Source organism: Saccopteryx bilineata, chromosome 1 (assembly GCF_036850765.1).
Source record: "Saccopteryx bilineata isolate mSacBil1 chromosome 1, mSacBil1_pri_phased_curated, whole genome shotgun sequence".
In the NCBI taxonomy this organism is placed as follows: domain Eukaryota; kingdom Metazoa; phylum Chordata; class Mammalia; order Chiroptera; family Emballonuridae; genus Saccopteryx; species Saccopteryx bilineata.
Window position 1 is genome coordinate 125,045,961 of NC_089490.1, and position 17,639 is coordinate 125,063,599.

The following is a 17,639-nucleotide window of genomic DNA, read 5'->3' on the forward strand; positions in this document are numbered from 1 at the left end:
TCCTCTCTCAAAACAGGGCAGTGGCTTTCCTTTTCTCTCAGAATAGAATCCAAAGTCCCAAAAGCAATCGACAAGTATCTGTGTGATCTGACACTCCTGTACACACACACCCATTATCTAGCTGACCTTATCTTTTCTTCTCCCTTTGCTCTCTCTGTTCCAGATGCCTGGCCTTCTTGCTATTCCTCCAATCTTCAAACATACCAGGCCACTCAGCCTGGAAGCTGCTTCCTGAGATACCTACTTGGTTAAGTTCCCCACCTTCACATTTTGCTCGAATCTTACTTTCTCATCGAGCCCCCAATACTCTGTCTGATATTGTACATTGCCCTGACCCCCAGCATTCCTGATCTACCTTTTAGTTTTCCCATAGCACTTTAGCCACCTTTGACATATGAGATAATTTTATTTTTTGTTTATTGCTTATTTTTCCCTCCCTCTACTATAATGTAAGTTCCACATGGGCAGGTCCTCTTTTTTATTATTATTATTATTCAATAATGTATCCTGAGCCTAGAATATAGGTGTCCAGAAAAAGAAATCCTTGAATATTCTGAAGAGATTAATAGTATACTACATTCAGCATTTGCAGAGTAAATGGCAATTTGAGTTACTAAAACCAAGGTGGGTTTTTTTCCTACACATGAACACTCTTTTAATGATACAATTATTTTCAGATGTTATATAAACGTCTACCCATATTGTCATTTTCTGGTATTTGATAAACTTATTCTTGAGTATTGAACTTGTCTGCCCAAAACACCTTTCATGATTAGAAGCTACTTTGTCTTCATATGTCATAAATGTTTACTAAACACCTACTCTATTCCAGGAGTATGCTAAATGCTAGAAGAATCAATCAAAGTTGATGAAAATACAGTCCCATCCTCAAAGAGCTCACAGTTTAACATGGAAGGATCTCATTTAAAGCCTTATGAGTAACACAAGCAATATGTAGAGACAGGAAGGCTCTGTCAAGAAACAGGAGTGGGTTTTGTGTACCAGTGGTGTGTGTATGTGTTTAACTTTACCTAACTTATCACATTTGGGAAACTGCTGAGTCATATACATTTTTAAGAAATCTTACATATATCCGTCCAGTCTGGAAAGAAGAAAAAATACAAAATTCAGAATTGCTCTGACTACCTTAGCACTGAACTGACCAGCTGTGCATGTGCTCCCTTTGTCAAGATGAAGATCATACAGGCCTACTCTCTGTGAAAAGTTATTAAATTTGAGAGAACTCAAAATTTCTGGTCTTGCCATTTGATTCCTTCCTTTCTAACTATAATCTTATGTAACTGAATATAGAAAACCCATGTTATACCTTAAGATTTATTACAAAATGTAATACTTGCTAGCATTCTAAATGCCCATTACATTAAATTTAGAGAGATTTATTCTTACCTTATGGTTTATAACAACATAAAAATGAGAGTGTCCAGTAGGGAAGATATTCAATCCAGCTTCTTTCAAAGCAATAATGAAAGAAATAGGAGTCATCCACTTTCCTTCCAAAATAGAGGAATGCTTTTTTTTATTTAGTTTGAGTGAGGATAACATGCAGAGATCTTCCTAGTTTTCAATGAGAAAAAAAAGCTTTAACTTTGGTAAGGAAATTATTACTTCCTTATCATTCTGGTTCTAGCCTTTGGGTTCTTTATATCATTTAAACAAAAATCCTATCTCTTCTACATTAAAAAGAATGCAGGGCCAGTATGTTTTAGGACCAATCTGAAAACTCTGGCACAAGGTCCCTATGGTACCTTAAGCAGTTGAGAAATTCTGTTGGGGCTTTATCTGAGCAATAAAGAGATCAAGGGCCTGGATGAAAGGATGGTTCAGGTTCCTATTTCATAAATTATAATCTAAGAATACTACATATGCTCCTATTTAATTATAAGAGCTACTTGATAGCAATCATGATACAACTTTTAAGGATAATTTTTTTTACACATAAGATTTAACATAATAATGTAAAATTATTATACAGTTTTAACTGGTAATTTGAAGGTATACAGAATTCATACCTCTTATCTGCTTTTAAAAGCAAAGTTTGATAATATCTAGTCTTCCTGTCATTTTGATAAGACATTATAGGCTTCAAACAACTTTAATGAGGTATATTTTACATTTCATAAAATTCACCCATTTCAAATGCCATAAAATGACTTATTGTAACTTTACTGATTGGCGCAACTTTTATCATAAATCAGTTGTAGAACACTTTCATCCTTCCTCCATCCTTACAAGATCTCTCATGCCAATTTATAGTTAATCCCCATGCCTACCTTCAGCCTCAGGGGACAACTAAACTACATTTTCTCTCTGAATTTCAGGCTATGTAAATTCTGATTGATATGCAATAGAGGCTCATTCAGAGAGAAATTCCAAATGGCTTGTTGATAAAGATCAGAGAGCCTCTCAGGAGTGGGTCAAAACTCTCTGACAGTCACATTACAACCAGGCTTATAGCTCCATTAACTGGTCTATTCCTAGTAATGTTAGGGTATAAATGTGTGCCTTGCTTTTTACATGTTATTTCCTACCTATTCAATTAATATTTCCTTTAGAAATTATATCTCAAGGTATATGTTAAATATATTTATAAAAGACATTTCAATATGTAAATTACCAGTGATTGCTCTGACACACTCACAAAGTCATCAGTGAGGTTTACCTCTTGGATATGAGGTGCTATAACAGGATTTACCTTAATTTGTATTTGAATCTCAATGAATAATGTAGCCACAATCAAAAGTACTTGATTCACATCAAGTGGTCTTAGTTCCCATGACTGATATGGCATGTTAATATGGGTGTCTTGAATCAAGGTAACAGGACCAAAAGTCTCCAAGCTGAATGTTAAAAGTCTTTCCCCTGACTTGTAAGTTACGTTTCTGATGCCATCAGTTTTCCAAAGTTTACCTTCATAAGTGAAGAAAGACATTAGTTTCATTTTTTCCTACACAAAATTAAGTTGAATGAAACCACCCAAATAACTGCAATATGTATAAATTATCTTTCGCATTTAGAATAGAATCTCACTGCTTGGAGTTTCTATCTACAGAATCAAGCCCAAACTCCTCAGCAAGGTATGTAAAACCTTCAAATGAAACTTTGATTCACATTTCTGTCTTTATCTTTTACCACTTCTCATACCTGATTTAAGCCACCTTTTATTTTCCTTCTTCAACAACCTCATACACTTGTGTGTCTCTGCACATGAACTTTCTTCCTAGAGTACTCTTTTCTTAACATTTTAGAGTACCTTCTAAAATCTACTTTCATCTTTTTTTAAACAGCTTTAACATTTACCTGTGTTAAATATACAATTAAATTTTTAAAAATTTGCCCAATTGTACAATCACCACTACATCCAGTTTTAGAACATTATCCTCCTATTAAGTTCCTTATGTCCATTTATAGTTAATTCCCATTTCTACCTTCCAGCCCCAGGAAACCATTAATATACTTCCTGTCTCTAAAGATTTGCCTTTTCTGGACTTTTTATATAAATGGAAACATATAATATATGGCCTTTTGTGTCTCTTACAACTTTATAATAAAACACAACCTAATTTAAAAAATGGGTAAAAGATTTGAATAAGCATTTCACCAAAAAAGATATGTGAAAAGATAATATAAAAAGATGCTCAATGCAGTGGTTTGAACATTGACCTGAGATGCTGAGGTCCCAGGTTCAAAACCCTGAGGTTATGGTTTGAGCACAGGCTCACCAGCTTGAGCTCAGGGTCACTGGCTTCAGTACAGGATCACTGACATGATTCTAAGGTCACTGACATGATCCCAAGGTCACTGGCTTAAGCCCCCTGGTCAAGGCACATAATAGAAGCAATCAATGAACAACTAAAGTGACACAACTACAAACTGATGCTTCTCATCTCCCTTCCTGTCTCTCTCTCAAAAAATAAATGTGCTTGAGCAGAAAAAAGAAAAGAGACTCAAAAAGTCTGAGGAAACTCTAAGAGAGCTCTGTGACAACATGAAGAGAAATAACATCACATCATAAGGGTTCCTGAAGAAGAAGAGAAAGAACAAAAGATAGAGACTGTTCAAACATACAATAGCTGGAAACTTCCCACAATTAAGGCAGGAAAATGTCTCACAAGGTAAAGAAGCACAGAGAGCTCCATTAAAGAGAAACCCAAAGAAATCTACACCAAGACACATCATAATTAAAATATCAAAGCTAAGTGATTAAGAGAAAATATTAAAAGTTGCTAGAGAAAAAAGACTATCACCTACAAAGGAGCCCCCATAAGGATGACTTCCAACTTCTCAACAGAAACACTTGAGGCCAGAAGGGAATGGCAAGAAATATTCAAAGTAATGCAGAACAAGAGCCTACAACCAAGACTACTTTATCCAGCAAAGGCTAGCATTTAAAATTGAAGGAGAAATAAAAAGCTTTCCAGACAAAAACAAAACAAAACAAAAAACTCAAGGAATTCACTATACCCAAACCAATGCTGCAAGAAATGCTAAGGGGTCTGTTGTAAACAGATCAAAGGAGAAAAAGAATATAGCAAAAGAGGAATACAGTTTTAAAGAATAAAATGGCAATAAACAACTACATATCAATAATAACCTTAAATGTAAATGGATTAAATGATCCGATCAAAAGACACAAGGTAGCTGCATGAATAAGAAAACAGGACCCATACATATGTTGTCTACAAGAGACACACCTCAAAACAAAAGATACACATAGACTGAAAGTAAAATTTGGAAAAAAATATTTCATGAAAATGGAGATAAAAAAAAAAGATGGGGCCTGACCTGTGGTGGCGCAGTGGTTAAAGCGTCGACCTGGAAATGCTGAGGTCGCCAGTTCGAAACCCTGGGCTTGCCTGGTCAAGGCACATATGAGAGTTGATGCTTCCAGCTCCTCCCCACCTTCTCTCTCTGTCCCTCTCTCCTCTGTCTCTCTCTGTCCCTTTCTCTCTCCTCTCTAAAATGAATAAATAAAATTAAAAAAAAAAAGATTAAAAAAAAAAAAAAGATGGGGAAGCAATACTTATATCAGACAAAATAGACTTTAAAACAAAGGTTATATAGTAAGGGACACAGATGATCACTGCATAATGATAAAGGGAGCAATCCAACAGGAAGATATAACCGTTATAAATATCTACGCACCTAATATAAGAGCACCTAAATATATAAAGCAGACTTTGATGGATTTAAATGGCGAGATCAACAGCAATACTATAATAGTAGGGGATTTCAATACCCCACTAAAATCACTAGATAGATCCTCAAGAAAGAAAATTAACAAAGAAATAGCAGACTTAAAGGACACACTAGATCAACTGGATTTAATAGATATCTTCAGAACCTTTCACCCTAAAGCAGCAGCATATACATTCTTTTCAAGTGCTCATGGTACATTCTCTAGGATAGACTATATGTTAGGGCACAAAAGTGGTCTCAAAAAATTTAAGAAGATTGAAATCATATCGAGCACTTTCTCTGATCACAATGGCATGAAACTAGAAATCAACCACAACAGAAAAGCTCAGAAATACTCAAACACTTGGAAACTAAATAGCATGTTATTAAATAACAAATGGGTTAACAATGAGATAAAAAATAAATAAAAAATTCCTAGAAATGAACGATAACGAGCATACATCAACTCAAAATTTATGGGACACAGCAAAAGCAGTCCTGAGAGGGAAGTTCATACCATTACAGGCATACCTTAAGAAGCTAGAAAAAGTTCAAATAAACAACTTGACCCTGTATCTAAAAGAAATAGAAAAAGAACAGCAAGTGAAGCCCAGAGGTAGTAGAAGGAAGAAAATAATAAAGATCAGAGCAGAAATAAATGACATAGAGGCTAAAAAAACAATACAGAGGACCAATGAAACCAGGAGCTGGTTCTTTGAAAAAGTAAACAAGATCAATGAACCTTTAACCAGACTCACCAAGAAAAAAAGAGAGAGGACTCAAATAAATAAAATTAGAAACAAGAGTGGAGAAATAACAACTGACACAACAGAAATACAAAATATTGTAAGAAAATACTATGAAGAACTGTACGCCAAAAAAACTAGACAACCTAGATGAAATGGACAAATTCCTTGAAACATATAATCTTCCAAAAATTAATCTGGAAGAATCAGAAAACCTAAAGAGACCAATTACAACAAATGAGATTGAAACAGTTATCAAAAAACTCCCAAAAAAGGAAAGTCCTGGGCCTGATGGCTTCACAAGTGAATTCTACCAAATATTCAAAGAAGAACTAACTCCTATCCTTCTCGAGCTATTTCAAAAAATTCAAGAGGAAGGAAGACTTCCAAGCTCCTTTCATGAGGTGAGTATAATTCTGATTCCAAAACCAGGCAAAGACAACAGAAAGAAAGAAAATTATAGGCTAATATCCCTGATGAATTTAGGTGCTAAAATCCTCAACAAAGTATTAGCAAACCAGATCCAGTAAAATATGAAAAAAATCATACACTATGATCAAGTGGGATTTATTTTTGGGAGGCAAGGCTGGTACAGTATTTGAAAATCAATCAATGTGATTCATCACATAAACAAAAGGAAGGAGAAAAACCACATGATAATTTCAATAGATGCAGAAAAAGCATTTGATAAAATCCAGCACCCATTCATGATCAAAACTTTCAGCAAAGTGGGAATACAGAAAACATACCTCAACATGATAAAGGCCATCTATGACAAACCCACAGCCAACATCATACTCAATGGGCAAAAATTAAAAGCAATCCCCTTAAGATCAGGAACAAGGCAGGGGTGCCCCCTTTCACCACTTTTATTCAACATAGTACTGGAAGCCACAGCAATCAGACAAGAAGAAGAAATAAAAGGCATCCAAATTGGAAAAGAAGAAGTAAAACTATCATTATATGCAAATGATACGATATTGTATATAGAAAACCCTAAAGTCTCAGTCAAAAAACTACTGGACCTGAGAAATGAATTCAGCAAGGTGGCAGGATATAAAATTAATACTCAGAAATCAGAGGCATTTTTATAACTAACAATGAACTGTCAGAAAGAGAAATTAAGGAAGCAATCCCCTTCACCATTGCAACCAAAAAAATAAAGTACCTAGGAATAAATTTAACCAGGGAAATTAAAGACTTGTACTCAGAAAATTATAAAACATTCATAAAAGAAATCAGGGAAGATACAAATAAGTGGAAGCATATACTATGCTCATGGTTAGGAAAAATAAACATCATTAAAATGTCTATATTACCCAAAGCAGTTTATAAATTCAATGCAATGCTGATTAAAATACCAATGACTTACTTCAAAAATATAGAACACATATTCCAAAAATTTATATGGAACCAAAAGAGAACACAAATAGCCCCAGCATTCTTGAAAAGGAAGAATAAAATGGGAGGTATCACACTTCCGGATATCAAGTTATGCTACAAGGCCATTGTACTCAAAGCAGCCTGGTACTGGCATAAGAACAGGCATATAGATCAATGGAACAAAACTGAGAACCTAGAAATAAACCCACACTTTTATGGACAACTGATATTTGACAAAGGAGGTAAGAGCATACATTGGAGTAAAGACAGCCTCTTCAACAAATGGTGTTGGGAAAATTGGACGGCTACCTACAAAAAAGTGAAAATAGACCACCAACTTACACCATTCACAAAAATAAACTCAAAATGGATAAAAGACTTAAATATAAGCCATAAAACCATAAGCATCTTAGAAAAAAACATAGGCAGTAAGCTCTCAGACATCTCTCACAGCAATATGTTTCCCGATTTATCTCCACGGGCAAGTGAAATAAAAGACAATATAAACAAATGGGACTATATCAAACTAAATAGCTTTTGCATAGCTAAAGACAATAAGAACAGAATAAAAAGACAAACTACACAATGGGAGAATATATTTGACAATATGTCTGATAAGGGGTTAATAACCAAATTTATAAAGAACTTGTAAAACTCAATACCAGGAAGACAAACAATCCAATCAAAAAATGGGCACAAGAAATGAATAGACCTTTATCCAAAGAGGACATACAGATGGTCAATAGGTATATGAAAAAATGCTCAACATCACTAATCATTAGAGAAATGCAAATTAAAACCACAACAAGGTATCATCTCACACCAGTCAGAATGGTGCTCATCAACAAAACAACACCTAATAAGTGCTGGCGAGGATGTGGAGAAAAGGGAACCCTCCTGCACTGTTAGTGGGAATGCAGACTGGTGCAGCCACTGTGGAAAACAGTATGGAGATTCCTCAAAAAATTAAAAATCGAACTGCCTTTTGACTCAGCTATACCACTTTTAGGAATATACCCCAAGAACACCATAGCACTGTTTGAAAAGAAGAAATGCACCCCCATGTTTATGGCAGCATTGCTCACAATAGGAAAGATCTGGAAACAGCCCAAGTGTCCGTCAGTGGATGAGTGGATTAAAAAGCTTTGGTACATATAAACTATGGAATACTACTCAGCCATAAGAAATGATGACATTGGACCATTTACAACAACATGGATGGACCTTGATAACATTATACTGAGCGAAATAAGTAAATCAGAGAAAAGTAAGAACTATATGATTCCATACATAGGTGGGACATAAAAATGAGACTCAGAGACATGGACAAGAGTGTGGGGGTTACGGGTTGGGAGTGAGGAGAGGGTGGAGTTTGGGGGAGGAGAGGGGCACAAAGAAAACCATTTAGAAGGTGACGGAAGACAATTGGACTTTGGGTGATGGGAATGCAGCATAATCAAATGTCAAAATAACCTAGAGATGTTTTCTCTGAACATAAGTACCCTGATTTATCAGTCACCCCATTAAAATTAATCAAAAAAATTAAAATAAAAAAATAAATGTGCTCAACATTATCAGTAGTCACTAGGTAAATACCTTTTTTTTTTTTTTTTAGCATGAGAGCAAGAGAGAGAAATGGACAGACAGGAAGGGAGAGAGATCAGAAGCATCAACTCATAGTTGCGGCACCTTAGGCACCTTAGCCAGCGACCTTGGGCTTTAAGCCAACAACCATGGTGTCATGTCTATGATCCCATGCTCAAGCTGGCAAACCTGCACTCAAGATGATGAGCCCACACTCAAGCCAGTGACCTCAGGGTTTTGAACCTGGGTCCTTAGTTTCCCAGACCGACTCTCTATCCACTGCACCACTGCCTTGTCAGATGGTAAATACAAATTAAAAACCAAGATACCACTTCATACCCACTACAATGGTTATAATAGAAAAGACAGATAATAACAAAATGTTGACAATGATGTGGAGAAATGGAAAAACTCATTGTTAGCAGGCATATAAAATGGTAGAGCCAATTTTGTTAGCATAGGTGGATAAATATTAATAAGGGAAGGAAGCAGAGGGAATCAGATATTAAAAATAATAAATTAGGGTAAAGGAATATTAAGTTTGATAAAACTGGGAAGACTGTTTTGGTAGGAAGTTACAGCACCCATTTGCTAGGAAACTATAGCATTTACAGCTTATTTCCACACTACAGGAAACCACTGTGTCCTCTGCCCCTGGGACTTAATCCCAGAGTCAGTTAGGAAGCCTCTCCCAGGGAACAATCAATCCATTAACAGACTGTGGAGGAGGTGGGGGTGCTTCTGGGCTTCCACTTGAAGGCCTGTGCAGTGGAAGCTAAGATGGTGGCCATAGAGTCCTGTCAATCTAGCCCAGAAGAAGGATCTGATGGGATAATGGGAGGAACCAATGCAAGCCCACAAAGGATTAAGAAGTTAACTGGTTAGTTTAAGAATACAATTCAGGCTAACAAAAGAGCTTTTCTCTTCTCTCCTCTTCTGCTTGGAAACATGTATTTTCCCTATGTGTTTGCACCCTCTCCAAAGTAGTCCCGCAGCTCTAATAAGCTGCCTCGGGCAGGCAGCAGCCAGGCTCCCCAACCGAGGGCTCTAAACGTGGCTTAAGCACAGCGCCAGTCCGGGTGCACCCAAACCGACTAGGCCAGCCAGATGAGGACAGGGACAAACTGCACTGAATCAGGACAATATCTGAACACTAGACTTTGTATTGGGCCTAATGAAGACAAGATTGGACTTTTTTCCATGGCGGGATGGCTGGAGATGATACACTGGAAAACTGTGTGCAGCCTTCCATTTCAACCCTAAGTAAATCTTAGTACAAAAGCCTCAACTTCCCTATACATGAGTTCCGTGGAATACTTTTCCTGAGACTCTGTAAAAGAACCTCATTTCCACCAGCAATACTTTGAAAAACAATTTGGCAGTTTGTTAAAAAGTTAACATAAATTTACCATTCAATTCAGCAATTCTACTTCTAGGTGTATACCCAAGAGAAATGAAGATACGCCCATACAAAACTTAATGTGAGAATGTTCTCTTAGTCTCTTTAGGACCTGTTCAATGTTTCACCCCTAACTCTCCAGATTGATCTGGTCACTGCTCTGCTCTGCAGCACTTCTATCTACCACAGCACCTCACTACATGGTGTTAGGATGTTATTTCCTGTCTGCTCTCCTACAACTTTAAAATTCCAAGGGAAAAAACTCATTTATCTCTATATTTTTTATTTTCTAATTTATTTTTATTGATTGACTGATTTTAGAGAGACAGTGAGAAGAAGAGTGAGAAAAAGAGAGATAGAAATAGAGTGAGAGAGGGAAACAGAGAGAAGCATTCATTTGTTCTTCCACTTAGCTGTGCATCCATTGGTCACTTCCCATATCTGCCCAGACCAGGGATCAAACCCACAACCTTGGTATTTTGGAATGATACTTTAACAGACTTAGCAAGTGGCCAGGGCCCTATATTTCTTACTGTTTAGCATTTTTGTGGAACAAATGAATGAATCAGTCATTTCCCAGAATGCCCTCTCCAGTTTTGCTTAGTTCACCTTTCCTCATATGTAACAAATACAATTATGACAAACTGAGTTATTTTCCTTTCTCCTTTCTGTTTTTACATTAACAAAATTATTTTAATTTCTAAAGGTAAAAATTAAGTATCACTTCTAAATAGATTCTCCAAGTTTCTAGTATTTTTAGGCAAGGAGTTTGCTCATGGTTTACAAAATACTGGAGTCATATGCTGTCTAATTACAGCAGTTAGAGTAAAATTTTATGAGTTATATTTCCCTAAATCATGTGAATAATTTATCTTGTCTAATTCTAACTTAGTCTGAATAATTTTTAATCTGATAAATACTTACAAACATTACCATTAATGAAAAGGTAAAAGTGAAACTTCTAAAGCAAGGAAGAAATCACCTAATTGTTTATTTTAATATATTTTATAATTTAATGTATTGATAGCAATATACTGTTTCTAATACATAAACTATTTCTAAAATATAAATAATTATATTGTAACTATATCTATATAAGCAAAAATGTGGAGTATTAGAGCAGTCATAAAAATGTTTAAATTCCAAAACATTTACCGTTCTTGGTAGAAAAGTTCCTATATTCCCTGCTCCCAAAACTAGATAAATAGTTTAAATAGTCCCTGGCTGGCAGGCTCAGTAGTAGAGTGTCAGCCTGGCATGTGGATGACCCAGGTTTGATTCCCAGACAGGGCACACCCAAGAAGTGCCCATCTGCTTCTTCACCCTCCCCCTCTCCCTTCTCATTCTTTATCTCTCTCTTCTTTTCCCACAGCCAAGGCTCCATTGGAGCAAGTGGCCCTAGGCACTGAGGATGACTCCATGGCCTTGCCTCAGGCACTAAAAGAGCTCATTTGCTGTGCAACAGAGCAATGGCTTCAGATGGGCAGAGCATCGCCCCATAAGGGGCTTGCCAGGTGGATCCCAGTCGGGGCACATATGGCAATTTGTCTTCCTGCCTCCCTGCTCTCACTTAAGAAAAAAAAAGTTTAAATAATAGTTCAGTGATTTATTGATCTAAACTGTTCCCAACCTATCATCAAATATGTAAATCCTTTCTCAAATAAACAGATGGGTATAAAATAATTCTCATTAAAAACAAAGCTATACAGCTTTCATCTAGGAGCTTCAAAACTGCATACATTAATTCACAAGACCAAGACCTTTCAAAGTTTAGCCAGACAACCCCAAATCATATATGTTAATGATTAGTGAATCATTAATTTGTATTTGTTGGTACTCCTGATTTATTGATACTTATTTAAATTCTGAATAAGCAATAATTTCCTATGGTTCAACAATCAAAAATTATAAAGAGGCACATAGTAGCTAGTTTTCCTCTTTCCCCCACCTCCCCAGTTCCCATCCCCAATACTTCAATACTTGGTTGTAGGAAGATTTCCAATTTATAAAGCATTAACATTAAAATAATCAAATTTTAATCCAAATTTGAATTGTAATTCTTCAGATTATGGCAGATATATACACTTTAGTAACTAAGAATTATAAAGTTCAATACATCTTTAAACTACAATATTCATTTCCACTAAGAGCCAACAAAACCCTAGAATTGACACGATCATGTAAGATTAGTTTACAGTACCACTGCATTTCCTGTTTTGATTTAAGGATTTGTATAGTACACCTCCTTTCATTAAATAATTATCAAAGCTGGTTCAAGGCGTTGCTGTACCTTTAGCGTCCCACCTTGCAACCATAGGATCCTCAAAAAAGATCACATTCTCATGAACCTCGAGCTTTACTTCTATGGGAGGGAAAGTATTTTCTGTCTCAGAGTCTTCCGTAGTTGCTGGAGGATATACGTATTTCTGTAATCCTCCTTTGTGTATCTTTTAAAAATGACCAAAACAATACCAAGTTAGAAGCTGACTGCTATCAGTTAAAGGTGTAAATATTGCTAAATTAGCTACATAGTTATTTTTAATAAGCACTGCAATTTGGTCTCATTTAACTATAGACTAACAAAATGTCACAACAAAATTAAAACATAACAATTGAAGGAGAAAAATCACTATGTTTGAATGTATATAGTTTCTTCAAAGTGGCTATAGATCAGATTATCTCCCTCAGGCTTGTTCTGATAAATACATTCTCATTTGTGGGAAGAGAGAAAAGGAATGACAATATCATCCCCAATAGAGTGAAAATTCGTTTGGGGGAAGCATGACAGAATCTTACTCTTTTATGAATAAAGCACAGATATACATATAGTACATACTCAAATACATTCTTTAATACTATGGTATTAAAATTCTATGGGGGGCTGGTTAGAGAAAAATGTTTACGAGAGCTCCTTAGAGAAGCGATAATGGGAAAAAAAAGTTGATAAATATTGTTCTAATATAAGATCCTAAAATGTAGGTTAGAAGTGCCTGGCAATCTATGGACATAGCATGTTAGAGGAGAGCCAGGGAGAGAGAAAAAAAAGGGCACAGAGCAGGAAGGAGAAAGAGCAGTAACAACAGAACTGGGTATATTTGGGACACAAGCCAGTGAGGTAAAGTGAAACCAAGTCAATACTTGTGCAAATGTTACTACAGTATTTATTAGTGTGAGAACGAGAAACTCCTCGACAGATGGCCTAACAACTGCTATCATCGGTATCACTACTCAAAGTGTGGTCCGTGCATCAGGAACCCTGGCACAACTTGGATCAGTGCTTCCCTAAGTTTAATGGGTGTATGAATCACCTGAAGGTTTTGTTAAAATGCATATTCAGTAGATCTGAGGTGAAGTCCCAAATTATGCATTTATAACAAATTTCCAGGTGATGTTGATGTTGCTGATTGATGGACCACATTTTGTATGTCAAGGATCCACACCAGTGGCTCTTTAGGTGTGTTCTGCTGAAATACAGACTGCTGAGTCTCACACCTCCAAAATTTCTGATTCTGTAAGACTCATGTGGGGCCCATGAATTTGCATTTCTAGCAAATTCCCAGATGAGGCCAAATGATACTGATGCTTCTGGTCGAGGGACCACTTGCAGGGGACCACTAATCTAGGCCAGAGTCCAAAAATTATGGTCCCTAGAAAATCTGGCACACCACCAATGTTTGTAAATATACAAAGTTAAACTGCAATACAACCATGTCCATTCACTTACATATGGCTATTTCATTGTTACAATGGCAGAGTTGAGGAATTGCAACACAGCTGAAAATATTTACCTATGGCCCTTAACATAAAAAGTTTTCTAGCCTCTGAAACAGACTATCATTATTAAAGCCAAACTGGCACAATGTAAACACAGTGCTATAGGTTCACAATTAACATGTATGATTTCTAGTTTTAAAATCTATCTTATTTTAGATAACTTCTCATTAGTACTGATTCAAATTTTGTATATTCAGTGTGGTTTAAAATTACATTTTTGGCCTTTGTGCTTGCTTAATAGAGTTAAAGTTCATTGGGTGTTAGAGCATTTGATATAAAGTAAAAGTGTGAGAAATTATTTAACTCATAAATTGTAAGAATCCACCTACTTCCACAATCATCCAGCTCTTCCCTTGTTTAGGCTGTGGGGGCAGCTCCAAGATGTCCAAGTGATATACTCCACCCAGAGTTGTGAACCCACACATATCAACCTCCTTGTCTTCAAAGTAATATGGCTTTTCAGTAACATTCTCTAGTAGCAACAACTGTGCTGAAATCAATCAGATTAATTCAGTTTCTAAACAGATCATAACATGTTTATGTGTTTTAAGGAGGGAAATGAAAAATCTCTATTACTGGTAAAGAAAGTTTCTATTTAGCTACTAAAACTTTTCAAAAAGTGATTAATTCAAAACTATTCACAAAGAATGAAGTTAATGATGTCATAGTAATGGCAGCATGAGAGATACTCCTGATCTCTCCCCTTGAAATTTCAACAAACTGAACTATAACACAGTGAAGGAACTCCAGCTGGGCTTGTAGGCACGCCTGAAAGATCCATGCACCAAATGGACTAAAGGTCTTTTGAGATGTGGGAGGTCCCAGAAGCCTGAGACCACCATTGTTTGCGCTGTAAAGCAGGAAAGCTGAAGCAATAAAGCTGAAGCCACAAAGCTGAAGTGGTTGTGAAGCCCTCACAATGTGCCCCACCCATCAACGTGACTGCAGCTCCACCTACATCATTGCAACAGCAGCACTCAGTGGACAGCCCAGAAGCTTCACAGAGCTAAAAGTTGCAATACAGCAAGACTTACTAGAAGAAACCTGTCAAAATCAAATTTTCTTTTCTTTTTTTACCCCACCTTTTCCATTTTTTTCTTCTTATTCTTTTTTCTCTTTTTCATTTTTGGATTTTATTTTTTATTTTTATATTTTTATTCTTATTTTTCTGTGGATGTTTTGTTTTTGATTTTTTCTTTGCTTTTGATCTTTTTCCCTGTTTTTTTATTTCTTGTCATAATTTTTAATTATTTTATAGTATTTTTCCATTTTTTTAGTTGCTTTTTGTTAGGATTCTCAACAATACCACTCTCAAATGCCATCAAGGAAAAAGAAATCGAATACCATAGCTATACAAGACAGAGACATATTTCAGAAAGAAAAGGAAAAATCTCCAGAAAAAAATCTCAATCACATGGAAGCCCTGGGGGTTAAATAATAGAGAATTCAAAATTGAAGTTCTGAAAATACTCAACGAGATGTGAGAAGACACCACTAGGCAACTTAATGAGCTCAGAAAACAAATTAATGAACAAAATGAACAGTTCACCAAAGAGAGTGAAACTTTAAAAACACAGATGAAGAACTCAATATGTGAACTGAAGACTGCGGTAGCAAGTTTAGCTAATAGAACAGAGCAGATAGAGGAAAGACTCAGTGACATTGAAGACAGGCAATGGGAGATGCTACAGAGAGAAGAGGAGAGAGACTCACGAATTTAAAAAACTAAGAGAGCTCTACAAGAATTGTCTGACTCCCCCAGAAAAAGCAATATAAGAACAATAGGTATATCAGAAGAGGAAGAGAGGGAGAAAGGAATGAACAGCCTATTCAAACAAATAATTGATGAGAATTTCCTAAATCTATGGAAACAGAGCCTCGAATCCAAGAAGCAAACAAAATACCAAGTTACCACAACCCAAATAGACTTACTCCAAGGCACATCGTAACAATATTGTCAAAAATCAATGACAAAGAAAGAATCCTCAAGGCAGCTAGGGGAAAGAAAAACATAACATATAAAGGAAGGCCCATTAGGTTATCATCAGACTTCTCAGCAGAAACTCTACAAGCCAGAAGAGAGTGGACCCAAATATTCAAAGTACTAAAAGAAAGGAATTACCACCAAGAATACTACATCCATCAAAATTATCCTTCAAACATGAAGGAAAAATAAAAACTTTTACGGACATACAGAAGCTGAGGAAATTTATCACCAGAAAACTCCTCTGCAGGAAATACTCAGGGAGGTTAGACACAAAGAACAAAACAGATCAAAACTATTCAAAAAGCTGACTGTTATAGTGGGAACAGGCATGTGTAATGAGAGGGTGCAGGGGAGGCCTATATTCATATTTTATATACTAACATTTTAGGAATTTGTATACAACAAGCACATGTTATTAAAAGAAAATCTTTTAAAATATATCTTATTGTAGGGGAGAAAAAACAATTTTCCCTCTACCCTTGTGAGATATTGGCTAAGATCCTTATAATAAAAGATATATTAATGGGAGAAAACCAGAATGTCATTAACATCTATGCCTCATGTACACATGGGGAAAATGAGTAATTCAAAGAGGTGGCTTAGAACTCCAGCTTATATAGGATTTTCAACAAAAAACAATAAATTTATGAAAAACTGACAGGACAAAGGAGAGCAGTTTTCAGCTTCTGAAGGTGGAGATGAAGGCTGGTGAGTAGCTGATTATGTGGATCCCTCTGGCGCCCTCTCCAGGCTGACAGATCTGAAGTTGTCTCTGAGAATTAAGCTTTGTCCTTCCTAGCAGTGAGGAGAGGAGGGACATCTTTGAAAATCTGTATCCTGCTTCTAGGCAAATAGGAAAAGGTAAGGAGATTTTCAAACATCTATCTTTTCAGTTGCATTCAGCTCAAAATAATGCTCATGCCAAAGTGGCCTATTTTGGGGCAGCATATTCTGCTACCCTTTATTCTAAAAGGTCAAAAAGTTGTTTACCACAGAATTTTATAACTGCCCAATTAATTTCTTAACATTGAATGTTATGGGGCTAAATATATGAGAGAAAAAAGTAGTATGGTAAAAATAATAAATTTTGACTCATATATAAAATTAAAGCTAAGTTATTTTCAACAAAAATAGGCCTGGCTCATAGAAAAACAGGGATGGAGGCTTGAACATGAAAAGACTGGACTAATTAATCTCTTGTGTCCAGAAATTTTATGGGGAAATTCTATGATTTCAAAATTCTCAACACACAATCAGGGAAATATCTGAAGTCACATATCACTGAGCCATTTCCACGCTGCACTAAAATTCTTTTAATATATATAGTGTGATGGGTAAGAAAGAAAATTCAGACCCCTTAAAGGGGGGGTCTGAATTAGCATAGAATATATGCTGATTAACATCTCCGTTTCTTCCACTACAAAATGAATAATATGTAGTAGTCATATCTATTTTATAGAATTTGAGGGAGTTATGAGTTCATGTACATAAAGGGCTCAGAACTAGTGCCAGACATAGTAAAAACTCAAACTGTTAGCCTTATTACTTATCGTCATAATTTTTCTCTCCC

General features: G+C 36.0%; 1 protein-coding gene across 8 annotated transcripts in view; it reads right to left on the bottom strand.

The window, feature by feature from the left end:
• The window catches only part of DNAI7 (dynein axonemal intermediate chain 7), an 83,845-nt gene that overhangs the window by 1,446 nt on the left and 64,760 nt on the right, over window positions 1-17,639 (bottom strand). For 7 of the 8 annotated variants that reach the window (XM_066264816.1, XM_066264812.1, XM_066264834.1 and 4 more), the window contains 4 exons: window positions 14,412-14,572; window positions 12,599-12,755; window positions 2,714-2,928; window positions 1,408-1,575 (listed from right to left, as the gene is read on the bottom strand). In XM_066264816.1, the coding sequence (XP_066120913.1) occupies window positions 1,408-1,575; window positions 2,714-2,928; window positions 12,599-12,755; window positions 14,412-14,572 (701 nt within the window). The remainder of the gene's footprint in view (window positions 1-1,407; window positions 1,576-2,713; window positions 2,929-12,598; window positions 12,756-14,411; window positions 14,573-17,639) is intronic. The other variant, XM_066264838.1, reaches the window with a different exon arrangement.